This window comes from Pollachius pollachius, assembly GCF_949987615.1.
Source record: "Pollachius pollachius genome assembly, chromosome: 12".
Lineage (NCBI taxonomy): Eukaryota > Metazoa > Chordata > Actinopteri > Gadiformes > Gadidae > Pollachius > Pollachius pollachius.
The window spans coordinates 7,181,543-7,196,542 of NC_136945.1; the positions used below are offsets into that span (position 1 = coordinate 7,181,543).

General features: G+C 49.3%; 1 protein-coding gene across 1 annotated transcript in view; it reads left to right on the forward strand.

Annotated features, from left to right (window-relative positions):
- The window catches only part of foxp4 (forkhead box P4), a gene marked incomplete at its 3' end in the record, with an annotated part of 82,429 nt that overhangs the window by 62,202 nt on the left and 5,227 nt on the right, over nt 1-15,000 (forward strand). The window contains 4 exon segments of the mRNA XM_079747625.1: nt 5,452-5,574; nt 8,733-8,828; nt 10,809-10,889; nt 13,253-13,391. Coding sequence (XP_079603751.1) covers nt 5,452-5,574; nt 8,733-8,828; nt 10,809-10,889; nt 13,253-13,391 — 439 coding nt within the window.

The window sequence follows — 15,000 nt, forward strand, 5'->3', positions numbered from 1 at the left end:
GTGATACTGTATTGAAAGGGGTTGGCGGGGGTGGAAGTGTTGTTTGTGTCTCTGCCGCTGTGCGTTTATACAACGCTTTTTTGTGATCAGGGCCCATTAGTGTTAGTACGGCTGGAGAATGGAATGCGGTTTTTCCTCCGTCTCCATGCGGACCACATTCTTCCATTTACTCCATCCACGTTTCTAAACGGTCGTCACAGAGCGCGTGGCTCATATCTCGACCGCGTCCAACCCCAAGAAGTCCATTTGGCTGTCATGTGTTTGGCGTATCATAAGTCGTTTGTGTACCTAAAAATAAACACACACAAAACGAAACCCTGTTTAGAGTGCAGGCCCCTTTGTGGACAGTGGTGGACAGATGTGCAGTCGGGCTGGTGGGTGGGGGCGGGGGGTAGCTGCTGTTATATCTGCTAGCCACTCCACTAGCCCTTGCGTCTTCACACAAGATTCGTCTCATGTGGAGGCTCTGCTCCTCGTTAGAGAGAAAAGTCATCAAGAGCAGAGGGGTAGGAAGGCTCATTGAAATGCAAGTTACATCCTCTCTCCATCCACGACATATCTCTCTGTGTCTCTCTCTCTCTCTCCCTTTCTCCCTCTGTCTTTCTCCCTCACACATACTCTCTCTTAAGCCCCTCTGGGATACCGTGAATGATACCTCTTCCTCAGTCCAATCCCTCTCTCGCTCGCTCTCTCTCCGTCTCTCTCCATCTCTCCATCTCTCCATCTCTCTCTCTCTCTCTCTCTCTCTCTCTCTCGCTCTCTCTCTCTCTCTCCCTCTGCCTCTCCCATTGTTAATCAGCTAAACTCCCTCTTCAAACAACCACCTCTAATTATTCCTCAGCTCTCTCAGTAAACGACGGGGCTGTCTCTCGCTCCTTTCCTCCCCAAGTCCCTCCCCCCTCCTCCCCCCTCTCTCATCCTCTCCACCATCGCACTGCTGAGGTGGTTGACCTCTGTCAGACGACGACCTCCTTGAAGCGGAGAGAGAGAGAGCAAAAGAGAGCATGAGAGAGAGAATGTGTGTGTGTGTGAGAAGGAGAGGCATTCAAGATTTTTTGTTATCATTACGTGCTCTTTCCCACTGAAGGTGTATGTGCAAGTATTTGTGTACTTGTGTGTGCGTGTGTGAATGTGTGTGTGTGTGTGTGTGTGTGTCTGTGTGTGTGTCTGTGTGTGTGTGCATGTGTGAGTGTGTGAGTGTGCTTTACTTCTGTAACCTATGCCTAGGGGCTGTAGGCCACACTCTGTCTCCATCACGCAGAGTTAAAGGTACATGTAAGGATGGCTTCCTCAAATTCTGTCCCAGTTGTACATTTCTCACATCTCTTGACATTTCCTTCCTTCTCCTCCACTACACTGCTCCCCCCGTTCGCTTTACTTACTTTTTTTTAATTCCATGGATTCCTTTTTCCATTCTTAATTCCTTCCCTGCCATCGGTATCTTTAATCTCTTCCTGGCTCCACTGAATTTGGTCTAAATCTGCCTTCTTAAGTTTTCCCTCTTTCATCTTTTCTCTCGTCATTCCTTCCTTCCTTCCTTCCTTCCTTCCTTCCTTCCTTCCTTCACTACTCCAATTTTCCTCCCTTTCTTTCCTTCCGTTTATCTTCCAAGCATTTTCATTGTTTTAATTTGAACTTCCCTCCACTGTCACTCACTGTATTTATTTTCCTTCTTTCCTTCCTACCCCCCTCTCTTTTACTTTCCTTCCTACCTGTCCTTCCTTCCTTACTTCCATCCTCACCTCGTTCATTCAATTCCTTTCATCCCCTCAGTGCTTATCTCGTTTCCCCCCCCCCCCCCCCTCGGCCCGCTTCCCCCAGCTTCATCTCTGAGTTGGTCTTTTGTTCACCTGCTGTCTTTTTAAATGGAAGAACGGCCCTGTCTCTCCACTCCCCTCCTTCCATCATCCCTCCCTCTCTCTCTCGCTTTCTCTCTATCTGTCTCTCTCTCTCTCTCCCCCCACTCGCCTCCACCCCTCTCTCCTTCCGGTAATCTACCACGCATCTCTCTCTTTTTAAATTAACATGCAACAGGGAAGGAGAGAGAGGAAGGAAAAAAGGAAGAAATAAAACGATAGGAGACGAGAGAAAAAGAGAGAGAGAGAGAGAGAGAGGGAGAGGGAGGGAGAGCGAGAGAGAGAGGGAGAGAGGGAGAGAGAGAGGGAGAGAGGGAGAGAGAGGGGGGGAGGGGAGGAGGGGGGGGGGGGGGGGAGGGAGTTGGTGTGGGGGGGTGAAAAAAATTAAATGCATTTAATAAATGGCTGACTTCAAATCGCCTGGCTTTTCAGGCGCTCTCTCCTTATTCAACCGCCCGGTGAAAAGAGAGGGGGGAAATCATTCAGCAGGACACACAAAGCGAAATTAAAATATAATTCTGCATTGTGAGACGCTTTTGTCCCAGCCCGTCAAACCGCTAATGGCGAGGCTTTTGTTTTGTGGCAGCGCTCTCGGGGCGGGCGGTGTCGCATGGCGGCGGCTGCCCGTGGCCCATAATCACAGCGCTTTGTGATATTAGATTATAGGGGCAATTAATGGCGTCAAACCTTAACTACTCAGCATTCAGCCTGACACGCACACACGCACACACACACATTTTGCATGTATGGCGACACAAACACACACACACACACACACACACACACACATTGAAGAATACGGTACACACATACGTGATGCGGCTGTCGGCGCGTCAGCCCAACACACAGAGAGGTGCTATAACTCCAGTAATTATTGCGCCCGTGACTTTAAAATGTCAATGGCAGTGTGTATAAAATAGAAGGTAAGCGTTGGCAGAGACGGAGAATGGGATGCGCGGGAGCAATTAATTACAGCTTTTCATTTGGCAGCCCAGACTGACGAGGCCCCCGCGGCGAGGGCAAGCTAGCATGAGGGCCACGCAACGCCCATCATATCCCTGCTCCTCCACACACACACACACACAAACACACACACACACACACACACACACACACACACACACACACACATACTCACATTCACACACACGTTTACATTTGCATTCACACACACGTTGACATTCACACACAGACATGCATACACACGCATAAAAAAAGTGTTCTCATTATGCCCCTCTTTTGAGCGTTCAGGATTTACCTCCCTTACATCACTATCTCCTAATGTCTCGCACTCTCGCTCTCTCTCTTGCCCGCTCGCTCTCTCGCTTTCTCTCTTTTCAATTATTATCTCTCTGCCGCACTTTCTTTCTCTCTTTAAGTCGTTACCTAACTATAGATTATTTTTACTTTTCCACTTTTCTTTACTTTTCTTCACATGATCAAATTTGTGCTCGGTTATTATTTTGATTCTATGAATATTATTTTGAAATGCTTAACATTTGGGTTTTCTTTATATATTGTGTAAGTGTATGTGTGTGTGTGTGTGTGTGTGTGTGTGTGTGTGTGTATGCATGCGTTTGTGTGTGTGCACGGTGTTTGTGTGTTAGTGTGTGTCTGAGGGTGTGTGGGGGTGGATGTGTGCCTGTGTTTGATTGGTAAAACAGCAGTCGGCAATAAAAAGCTGGCTTGGTCCCTGACACTCACCGTCTGGGGACCAGGATGACAGCTCCTCTGGCTGGGAGGGGAGGATGAGAGGGAGATGGGGGGAGAGGGTGTTATAGTTTACAGCCAATCTTGTTTACAAAGTCAAATCACACCCTAACAGATTTAATTTACCACTGACATGCTGCCTCTCTGTCATTCTTTCCCTCTTGCTCGCTCTCAATCTATCTCCCCTCTCCCGCTCTCTCTCTATCACTATCGTCTCTCACTCACACTTACTACCGCTCCCTTACTCCCTGTGTGTGTGTCTCCCACACACATTTTGCATTGCCTAAGGTGGTAAAAAGAGAGTCCACAAATTGAAATCAGTGTTTATTTGCCGTACAAACACAGTGGAGCTAAAGAGTCGGTTGTTATTGTCACGGAAACAAGGAAGAACCTTTCAGAAGTCAGATGTTCAGTTGTTTAACGGATCTTATTGGCCAAGCAAAGATAACAATCTTAGCACACACTCTCAGCAATGTGAGGTCACCCAGACATTGGAAATATGGACGCAATGACTGTCGAAGCAAATATGTATTTTCATTGGAATATAATTAGATAAATAGCCTGGTGGTTTTTACGAGTGATAACTCGTGACCTAGTATTTCCCGACTTAAAGAGCCATCAATTGTTAACAGGCCCGTTTTTGTATTGAGCAGCCAGTAAACTTTATGAGGCTTAAAGCTCCTCGCATTCCCTTGAACTAACTTAAATAAGGATTTCCTTATTGAGGAGTAAAATCTTCTTCAGCAGGATCTGATTTGACCTGTATTTTGCATGGTTTTCTTTGCATATGTCGTTTTCACTCACGATATATCATCGGATTCTATTTTAAACCCTTGATTTAGAATTAGGATGATTGCAATCATATAAGGTAATGGCATGGTAATCTGTGCATGCTGTGTGCACGTGTGCCAACGCATTCTCTGTTTGACCGTTGGCACGTATGCCTACAGTCGCTCTCTCTGTCTCTGTCTCCTTCTCTCTCTCTCACTCTCTCACACCCTCTCTCTCTCACTCTCTCTCTCTCTCTCTCTCTCTCTCTCTCTCTCTCCCCCTCTCTGTTTCTCTCTCTGTGTCCCTCTCTCTCTCTCTCTCTCTCTCTCTCTCTCTGTCTCGCTCTCTCTCTCTCTCTCTCTCTCTCTTCCTCTGTGTCTCTCCACCTCGGGCACGCCTACAGCTTCTTCCCCGGTACAGATAGACATCCGATCAGATATACACGTTGCGTTGTTGTGCCTTTTTTCCCTGGCAGGCAAGATTGTGTGGACAGAGAAGCGCAGGGCGTCCTAATCGCGTGTTTATGGAAGCAGATAAGAGATGTTATATTCCATAGAGAGATTGCCTATCTGGCCTCTGATCTGTCACAGAAAGTGCCAGCTTTTTCACAATGCCAGTGCTGTGCAGAGCGGGAGTCGATTTCTGTGTGTGTGTGTGTGTGTGCACGTGTATGTCTATGTGTGTGCATATGCCCGTGCGTGTTTGTGTGTATGCGGGATCTGTGTGCGTCTGCCTGTGTGTGTGCGTGTGTTTGTGTTTGTGTGTGAGTCTCTGTGGTGCTCCTTGCTAGCTTTCTGTGGCAATGACTGACAAGGCAGAGGAGGCTGCTCCCTCATTCAACCCGACCTGTCAGTACCAGAGCACCCTTTCTCCTGCCCTTGTCTGTTTGTTTGTTTTCCCTGTGCCTCTTGGCAGCCTTCCCTGCCACGTCTTAAGCTGTGTTCAAGCATTGTTTCTTGTTCCTTCGTTTTTGGCTTCGTTTTTTCCACCAGGGGTATGCCTAATCCTTGTCTCTTTTTTTCTCCTCTGCAGCTCTATTAAATTGTTCAAGTGTTCAAGGTGTGTTTGAGTTGTGTTATTCATGGTTTGTTTTGTGTTGGTTGTGTTTCTCCAGGTGCCTGTGTCCATGGCCATGATGAGTCCACAGATGATCACTCCTCAGCAGATGCAACAGATCCTGTCGCCGCCCCAGCTACAGGCTCTGCTCCAGCAACAGCAGGCACTCATGCTGCAGCAGGTAATGACACACACACACACACATATGCAAGCATGCACACACCTATGCTCCAGAAACACGCAATCTCGCACACACCCATGCATGCACGCACACACACACACACACACACAAACACACACACACACAAACACCCAAGACAAACACCGACACAAACAGGCATACACACACACACACACACACACACACACACACACCAACATAAACCTACACATGCACACATTCACACACATACACCCACAAAAATAACGCACATCAATAACCCAGGTATCAGCCTGTGAATCAGTGCGAATCACTGAGAGGTCTGAACCAGCAGGTGAGACAAGGGTTGCCATGTCAACATCAACTAACAAACAGACCGACAGATGTGTCATGTGTATAAATACAACAAATGATTTACCGCACCACAAATACTCACACAACCACACATGCAAATGCGCACACTCTTGTAAAGTGTGGCGAAGAGGGTTATTACCAGTGTGTAGATAGAAGGGTAATTTAAGCATGGCAACGGGGAACATGTGAGGCTGGGACAGACTGTGGATTTAATAAGGTGCGGTAGCTTGTAGCTGTAGGCCAGTATAAATTGCATTGGGAAGATCTGACGACGTGATGTATCATAATGGAAATATGAAATGTGCTGGCGCTCTGGAAACAGCTAAACCCTCTTCAACAGCTCTCCTCCCTCTCTAACAAGGAGAAGGTATGGTTGGGGAGGGGTTGATCATGCGTGCACACTCACACAAGCACACATACACACACACACACAGACACACACACACTCACACACACACACACACATACATACACAGACACAGTGAGGTGCAAAGATTGTGAGCACACATTTTGTACTCCAGCTCTTAAAACCACCAGGTTTAACATAGCTCTTCCACTTAATTAACTGCAGTATGGACTAGCTCTTAGTCTATATCTGCAAATCAGGCACTTTTACAAAGAGGGATGGAGAGTGAAGGGGAGAGAGAGAGAGAGCGAGAGAGAGAGAGAGAGAGAAGCGAGCGAGCAAGAGAGAGAGAGAGAGAGAGAAGCGAGCAAGAGAGAGAACAATCAGAAACCACATCACTCAACGGAGCATTACATTTCATATCCCCACGGCAATACTGCATTGTGTGTAATCGGGGGTTGTGTGTGTGTGTCTAAGAGAGCATGTGAGCATGTGTGTGTGCGTGTGTGTGTGTGTGTGTGCGTGAGTTTCGGTGTGTATGTCTTAACCTTTAAGTATTTTCTTTCTCTAACCTTTCCCTATTCCATAGCTTCTCTGTCTCTGAATCGAGGCGCGTTGGTTAAAGTGTCAAGGTCATGGTAATAAGATGGAGAGGTGAATGCTTCCCACACACACACACACACACACACACACACACACATACTCTGAATGCACGGAGCCACTGAATCAAATCATTAAAAAGACCTTAATTATCACTTAATTATTCCCCCACAACTATCCCACTAACCCTCTCTCTCTCTGCTCCTGTGCGTGTTCATTTCTGTGTGTGTGTGTGTGTGTGTGTGTGTGTGTGTGTGTGTGTGTGTGTGTGCGTGTGTGTGTTTGCGTGCGTGCGTGTGTACGTATGTGTGGGTGTGTGTATGTGTGTGTGTGTGTGTTTTGAGGGCTACTGACGCATAAAAGAAAGATTAACACCATCCACAGAGCGATAAAACAGAGGGAATACAGATGGCGAGAGAGGTGGAAAAAAACCACTCTGAAGCCACAGGCTCTAACCATCAAAGGAGGCGAAAAACAACAGCATACAGCAAATTACAGGTCATAGGTCAGCGAGGAATAGAAATGCATATTCAGGCCTGAAGGGAAGACCCATTTAGGCGTAGTGAGTGAGTCAGCCCCAGGGCTTGATACAGCCCGGTGTTTGCTCTGCGCTGTGTTTGGTTCTGTTCTCCCAGAGACAGCGAGGGTCGGACGGTAGATGGATAGGCTGTGACGGCCACTGGGTCGGGGAGTCATTCTGTTGTGAGAACCCTCCTTAAACACTTGATGCGCCATGAAACAATGACAAACTGCCCGGACGGACACATGTCTCTGGAAAACACACACACGCACACGCACACGCACAGGCACAGGAGCATGGCCACCCACGCACACACCGAGGCACACGCATAAGCACACGCACAGAAGCCTGGACAAATACATGGGCACCCGACCACACCCACACACAGCCACACAAGCAGCGACATACACACACACACACACACACACACACACACACACACACACACACACATGGGGCACACAACCAAACCCCCACGCACACAAGCACAGACACGTACACTCACACCCATACACATACTTTTATGCATTCACGGACACGTCCACACACAGGCCTACAAACACTCCCCGAAACCCAAACACACTTTAACACAGGCCCCTCAAACACACTCTCTCACACACACACACACACACACACACACACACACTTTAACACACAGCATGCAGACAAGCCGGGGACACAGCTCTGCGTGTATGTCAGTGTGAGATTGTTATCTTAATGGAGTTTCCGCAGTCAATTAATGATTTGAGAAAAGAGACTGGGCTGGAGAGCGCAGGCGGCCTACTCCCCGGGGAGAGCTAGAGAGGACCCTTATTGGTTTCTCCTGCAGTGTACTGGTCTGCACTTTGGGTGGATTGTAAGCAGCTGGGCAGGTGTGTGTGTGTGTGTGCTATAAAAGTAGCCGCTTCTCTCGTCTCTCTGCGTTAATTGTCGCTTTGGAGACCGGCGACTTGGATCTCCACGGACCTTCCGCCACTGCCCGCTTCAATTTGCACGACCATCAGTTCACTGTTTGCTTGTTGTGTCCACCGTTTCGTCAATACAAATAAGCGTCGCGACGCAAGCACACACAAACGCACACAAACAGAAGTCGGCCTTCACGGAACACATGGCGGAATAAAGAAGAGCAATTACACTCCATAAACGGCTTTTCAAGCTAATCACGCCATCCAGCTCGAGGCAGCGTTTCCAACCACCTGCACGCCGGGTTATTGTTGCAGGGAGATCAAGACACCTGTGCTGACTATTCTCCATTGACTCCTTTCACCCATTATGTCTCCTCTCTCTCTCTCCCCCTTTTCCTTCTTTCTCTCTCCCTCCCCCCGTCTCTCCCTTCCTGGCTCTCCCATCTCTCTCTAGTTGCAGGAGTATTACAAGAAGCAACAGGAGCAGTTGCATCTGCAGCTCCTCAGCCAACAGCAGCAGCAGCAGGCTGGGAAACAGGCAGCGAAAGAGGTAAACACACACACGCACACAAACACAAACACACGCGCACGCACACAAACACAAACACAGACACGCAGCCACACACACGCTGCCGCGGCACCATGAGCGTACTCAGGGCATGACTTAAAAGTGCGTCGGTAAACACGGCTCGCGCTATTCACAGCCGCTTGACACCCTGGATAGACACAACAGAGATCTCAGGCAGGCTTGTGTAGTGCCATGTTCTGATGGAATTACATAACACAGGCTGCCTGTCAAAGCCCGTTGCCTGGCGCTCGCCTTGTGCCATCATCTGCTGTCTGTTTTGTTTTGTGTTCTGTGTTCTGTGTTCTGTGTGTGTGCGTATGTGTGTGTGTGTGTACAAGCTTATTTCTAAACAAGGATTACTGAATGTGGATTTCCCCCCCCTTCTCTTTCTTCTGCTAACGTGCCATGCAGGGCTAAGCTGTGCTCTCATTTACATGGCTTTGCTGTTGCAGCCTGAGGTGAAAACCTCCCCCCCCCCCCCCCCAATCCACCCGCCCCACCCAAAGAGGAGCCTACAGCTCTTTTAATTGTCAATTAACCCCGTCAGTGCTATGAGCATCCTCATAGGCTCATCGGTGCCCTTTGTGTGTGCCACGCACACACACACACACACACACACACACACACACACACACACACACACACACACACAGACACACACACTCAAACACACTCACACACACACACACAAACACACACACACACACACACAGACACACACACAGACATACACACACATTCACAGAGACACACATGAGAGTGGGTGAGACTGAGAGTGGAGACGGAGAGACTGTGCTAGTTTGACCCACAACAGTGTTACAGTGAGGATAACAGAGGATAAACTAGGATCACAGCATGGCACAACAAAGACGATCCCAATCGATCACACTAGATTACGATCATAACCTGTGAGCTCTGGGTGTGCACGTGCACACAACACTTTGTGCCACATAACTCGATTCAAAAACATCCGTTCCCCTGATGAAACACAATTCAAACACAAACACACACATGCATACACACACGCACACACACACACACACACACACACACACACACACACACACACCAAACCCCTCCCACACACACATAGGGCTGGAGACAGACTTGTGGCGAAAGCTGTGGGACTCAGGAGACTCTCTGATAAACGCATGAGGAGACACATCCTGGAAATGTCCTTCCCTACAGCCCCAGTGCCCCCCCCCCCCCCCCCCCCCCCCCCTTCTCCCTTCCTCGTCCTCTTCAGCCTCCACTCACCCACCTCACACACAACCCCCTAACTCGCCCCCCTGCCAGCCCGGCCCACCGAGAACCAGTCAGTCTACCGAAGCGTGACCAAAGCAAACCAGTTGTGGTCGACTTGCATGTTGGAGATGGTGTCCGATCCCCCCCCCCCCCCCCCCCCCCACACACACACACACACACACACCCCCGCCCCTCCCAAAACACGTCCACCCCCACCCCACCCCACCCCACTGCCCCACTTTCCAGGTCTGTTGTCCTGTAGCAACGAGACGAGGTGCAAACACCGGTCGCACCACTACACATACATGGGGGGGGGGGGGAGAGAGGGGGGGGGGGGGGGAGAGAGAGAGAGAGAGAGAGAGAGAGACAGAAAGAAGGGAGGGAAGGAGCAATGAGGACAGGGAGGGAGGGAGAGGGGAAAAACAGAGGAAGAGAGAGGCAGAAAGAGAGAAGGAGGGAGGGGAAGAGAGAGAGAGAAGGGCCCCAGAGCGGGTTGATGTATGACGGTTCACTGCACAAACACATAGCCATGGGGGGATGGGGGAGGGGGGGGGGGTGACGACGACACACACTCCACCCTAACGCCCCCCACCCCCCGTCCCTGAGTTCGTTCACAGCTGATATGACTAAGGCCTCTCCTACCTGTCCCCTGGTGCGGCGGCGTATGACGTGTGGTGGCGCTGTAGTGGTGTTTAAGCGGTGAGGTGTATGTTTCAGGTGGAGACCAGGTTCCAGTACATTCCTCAGCATTTACTCTCTACGCTGATGGAGAGAGCAATGGAAGGGGAGGAGAGGAAGGTAGACAACATTTGACATTTCGGCCTCTTGTTTTTTCATTTGATTTTCGATTTGATTTTCATTCCCTTTTTTGCCACTCATGCAGCGGTGGATGTGAAGGAGTGATGGCTTGACTGAAAGAAAGAGAGAGAGAAAAAGAGAGAGAGAGAGAGAGCAAAAGAGAGAGAGGGAGAGCGTGTGAGTGAGTGAGTGTGTGTGTGTCTTTGTTTGTGTGGATGATGCATTTGGGACTGTTCAGAAGTCAGCTTAATGAAGTGACTCTGTCAGAGGAGACGTGTGTGTGTGTGTTTGTGTGTGTTTGTGTGCCAGTTGTTTTGTATATCTGTATGTGTGTGTGAATATCTGTGTGTATATCTGTGTATGTGTGTGTGTGTGCGTGTGTGTGTGTGTGTGTGTGTGTGTGTGTGTGTGTGTGTCTGTGTGTCTGTGTGACTGGCAGGCTCAGACAGTGTGTGATGTGCTCATAAATCACATTGACAGCCTGTTACTGCGCTAGCTTTGGTCACTCAGCCGCAGCTAATGTAAACAGAACTCAGACACACACACGCACACACACACACACACACACACACACACACACACACTACACATCAGAGAGTGTGTTTTAAAGAAACACAGTCGCATCTCAGCAGAGAAAGGGTGAAGGGTGGGTGAAATGGACAGGCAGGAAGAGGCAGACTGGCGTGTGTGTGTTTATGTGTGTATGTGTGTGTTTGTGTGTGTGTGCTTGTGTGTGTGTTGGAGCGCGGGGGGTCAGGACAGGAGAGCTGGACAGACAGAGTAGGTGAAGAAGCATGGAGACACACTGACTTTGGTCTGTAATGACTAACTGCTGTGCTCGCCTGCTCTGAATGGAACGACTGTGCACCCAAGGCCACAAAGTCCAAGTCACATATACACTGTGGGATAATATATACAAAGAACCGACACGTTTGCATGACACTTCAACACAGAACACGAAACACATGCATCCTTTTTTCCTCTCTCGCTGATCTTCAAAGCAGATATTGCCATAATGCGTCAAACACACACACACACACACACACACAAACACACAAACACACAGCCACACAAACACCAGAAAGCTAGCGTACCCCTTTCTTTCTCCCCAGACGCCCAGTCCCACAGGAAGTGACCTATCTGTCCTTCCTGTGAGTTCTTCTTGTGTTGTCCGAGTTGCTGACTGATGCTCAAACACACTCACACACACTAACAATGAGAAGTCCCCCTAGCCCTATTTATTTATTTTTCCCCACCACACACAGTAGGAGTTATCAGGAGGATATAAAGTCCATCCGAAGTTCAAACAGCACCTCACGGCCCGGGTCTGCCCCGGACAGGGACATCAGGAAGGAATTTGGAGCGGGAAGGAGCAGGAGGGTGGGGGGGGGGGATTTATCACAGCGACACCCACTGATGTTATCACGGTCGCCATGTTGTCACGTTCCCCTGAAGCGCTCGCTATTCCTCTCTGCTCTCCTGCCCCGCTCCCCTGCTCTCCCTTCCTCCATCCATCCCTCTGTCACACACTCCATCCCTCCCTTCCTCCATCCATCCTCCATGCCTCCCTCCATCCCTCCATGCCTCCCTCCATCCTTCCCTCCCTCCCTCCCTCCCTCCCTCCCTCCCTCCCCCATCCATCAACCCATCCATCTCTATCCATCTGTCCCTCAATCCCTCCCTCCCTCCATCCCTCCCTCCATCCCTCTCTCCATCCCTCCCTCTCTCCATCCCTCCATCTCTCCATCCCCCTGCCCACTTCTCCAGAGTCCTGAGTTTGAATCAACACCTTCATGCGGGCAGCTCTGCTGTTTTTTTCCCACTCAGGCTAATGCGACATTGTGTGGCGTTAGTGCAGCGCGACTAGCGGCCCCCCAAGGTTACCTCATCCCTTTGTATGCCATTGCCTGCTTTAATTGAATGAGCTTGGGGCTAAGTGAACTAATTGGAAAAATTCAAAGTTTAGGGCAATGGAAATGAATGGGAGCATGTTGAAATCATCATAATCTATCGTTGGTGCTGCTACGGTGGCTTCAATTCAACAGCAAACCCAGGAAGACAAAAAGCAGTGGTTCGGGCCTACATAGACACTATTTAAGGGGTTAAACAACGAGTAGTTTGGTTTGGAAGATGTCAGGTGCTTTAAGTTTGAAGGTAAAGATTATGATAAATGTATTTCACTCATTTCCATGTGTGCCTCAGGGTTGTTAGACATTAACGTGACTGATGTCCTCAATGGTGATTGGATTGTGCAGTTTGGGTTTTAAGAGAACAATAGCTTAAAATCTCTGTCTCTCTCTCTCTCTCTCTCTCTCTCTCTCTCTCTCTCTCTCTCGTTCTCTGCGTGTGTGCGTCTCTCTCAGCAACTCGGCAGTAAGCAGCTGGCCTTCCAGCAGCAGCTGATCCAGATGCAGCAGCTTCAGCAGCAGCACATCCTCAACCTCCAGAGACAAGGCCTGGTGCCCATGCAGCCCACCGCCACCATGCAGTCTCTGCAGCAAGGTACACACACACACACGCACACACACACACACACACACACACACACACACACACACACACACACACACACACACACACACACACTCATACACACACACTCACATGCACACACACACACAAACACACACGCACGCACACACAATTCACAAACACAGAAAATATATGTGAAGATACACGGTCTTGTTTAGGCAAGACAAATAATGTTCAATTACCGATGAAAACTCATACGCCTACACATTCAAGTATAAGAATTCAATACACCCACCTTTTCATGAATCAAAAAAATGACATGGACTTCCACTCCGCACGCAACACAACATCGAGACTCATGCACACATACACATTCTTGATATCAAAACCTGTGCCACAAATGAGTGCAAGTTCATATTGGAATGGTGCCAGAATCATTCAAACACCGTTACACACACATACAAATATACCCCGCCCCCCCCCCCCCCCCCCCCCCCCCCCCCCACCCTCAACACACACACACACACACACACGCACACCCAAGCCAGTACCCCATGCCACATGTGAAGCCTGTTAAGTTAATCAGCCTATAAAAGATAAAAGGGGGGCTGATTGGTGGGTTTGTGGAAGGTACTCATTTGGATAATAGGTAAAATATGCCACTAAACCCCCAGCTTGTGTGTGTGTATACGTGAGCTTGTGTGTGTGTGTGTGTGTTGAGACAAGCCAGACACAGGAAAGCATCATCGCTTTCTATTGCTGAGTACAGTGGGTTTTTTGTCCCACTGAGTAACTAGTTTCTTCACTTTATCATTGGGATTTACCCGCGATGAATGTTGACTCTTACCCAGCCTGCCCTGTCTGCCTGTCTGTGTGTGTGTGTGTGTGTGTGTGTGTGTGTGTGTGTGTGTGTGTGTGTGTGTGTGTGTGTGTGTGTGTGGATATGTATTTGTGTGTGTGTGTGTGTGTGTGGGGGGGGGGGGAGGTTGGCAGGAGGGGCTTATGTACAGCCAAGCATATGCACAGTCACACACACACACACACTCACACACACACACACACACACACACACACACACACACACACACACACACTCAATGCTTTAGGGGCTTCAAAGTGGCCGTAACATTGGTAAAGCTCTGAACCAACACAGGGCCGTTTCCTCTCTGTCGCTCACTGTGCTTTCTCTCCCTCCCTCCCTCACTCCCTCCCTCCCTCCTTCCCTTCCTTTTTTCACTCTCTTCTTTTTCCTTCATATGTTTAGCTACCATACGGCCTTTGCCGTATAGGGGACGTTAAAACTAAATCAAAGAAACCCGAGTAGCCAAACATTGAGGGCGGTCCATACACACTGCCACACACACAAGACATTTTAAACAGCATTTCCCCCCCTTATTCATGGCACAATAAAGGCGTAGGCGTGTAGAGCAAGGTCGTCCGCAACAAAGAAGCACCGCCAGAAAACGCGTGTACATATGTGTGTGAGGACCTCTTGAAGGGCAGGTGGTCGTGGGGGCGGGGGGATTCAACATGGAGATATTAGACGGCAAAAAGAAAGCGGTGAGACTAGAAGTTTGCGTGGAGGCAGTGTAATTTTTCGGACAGTTGCAAACATTTCGGCTCTAGCGTAGACCCCCTC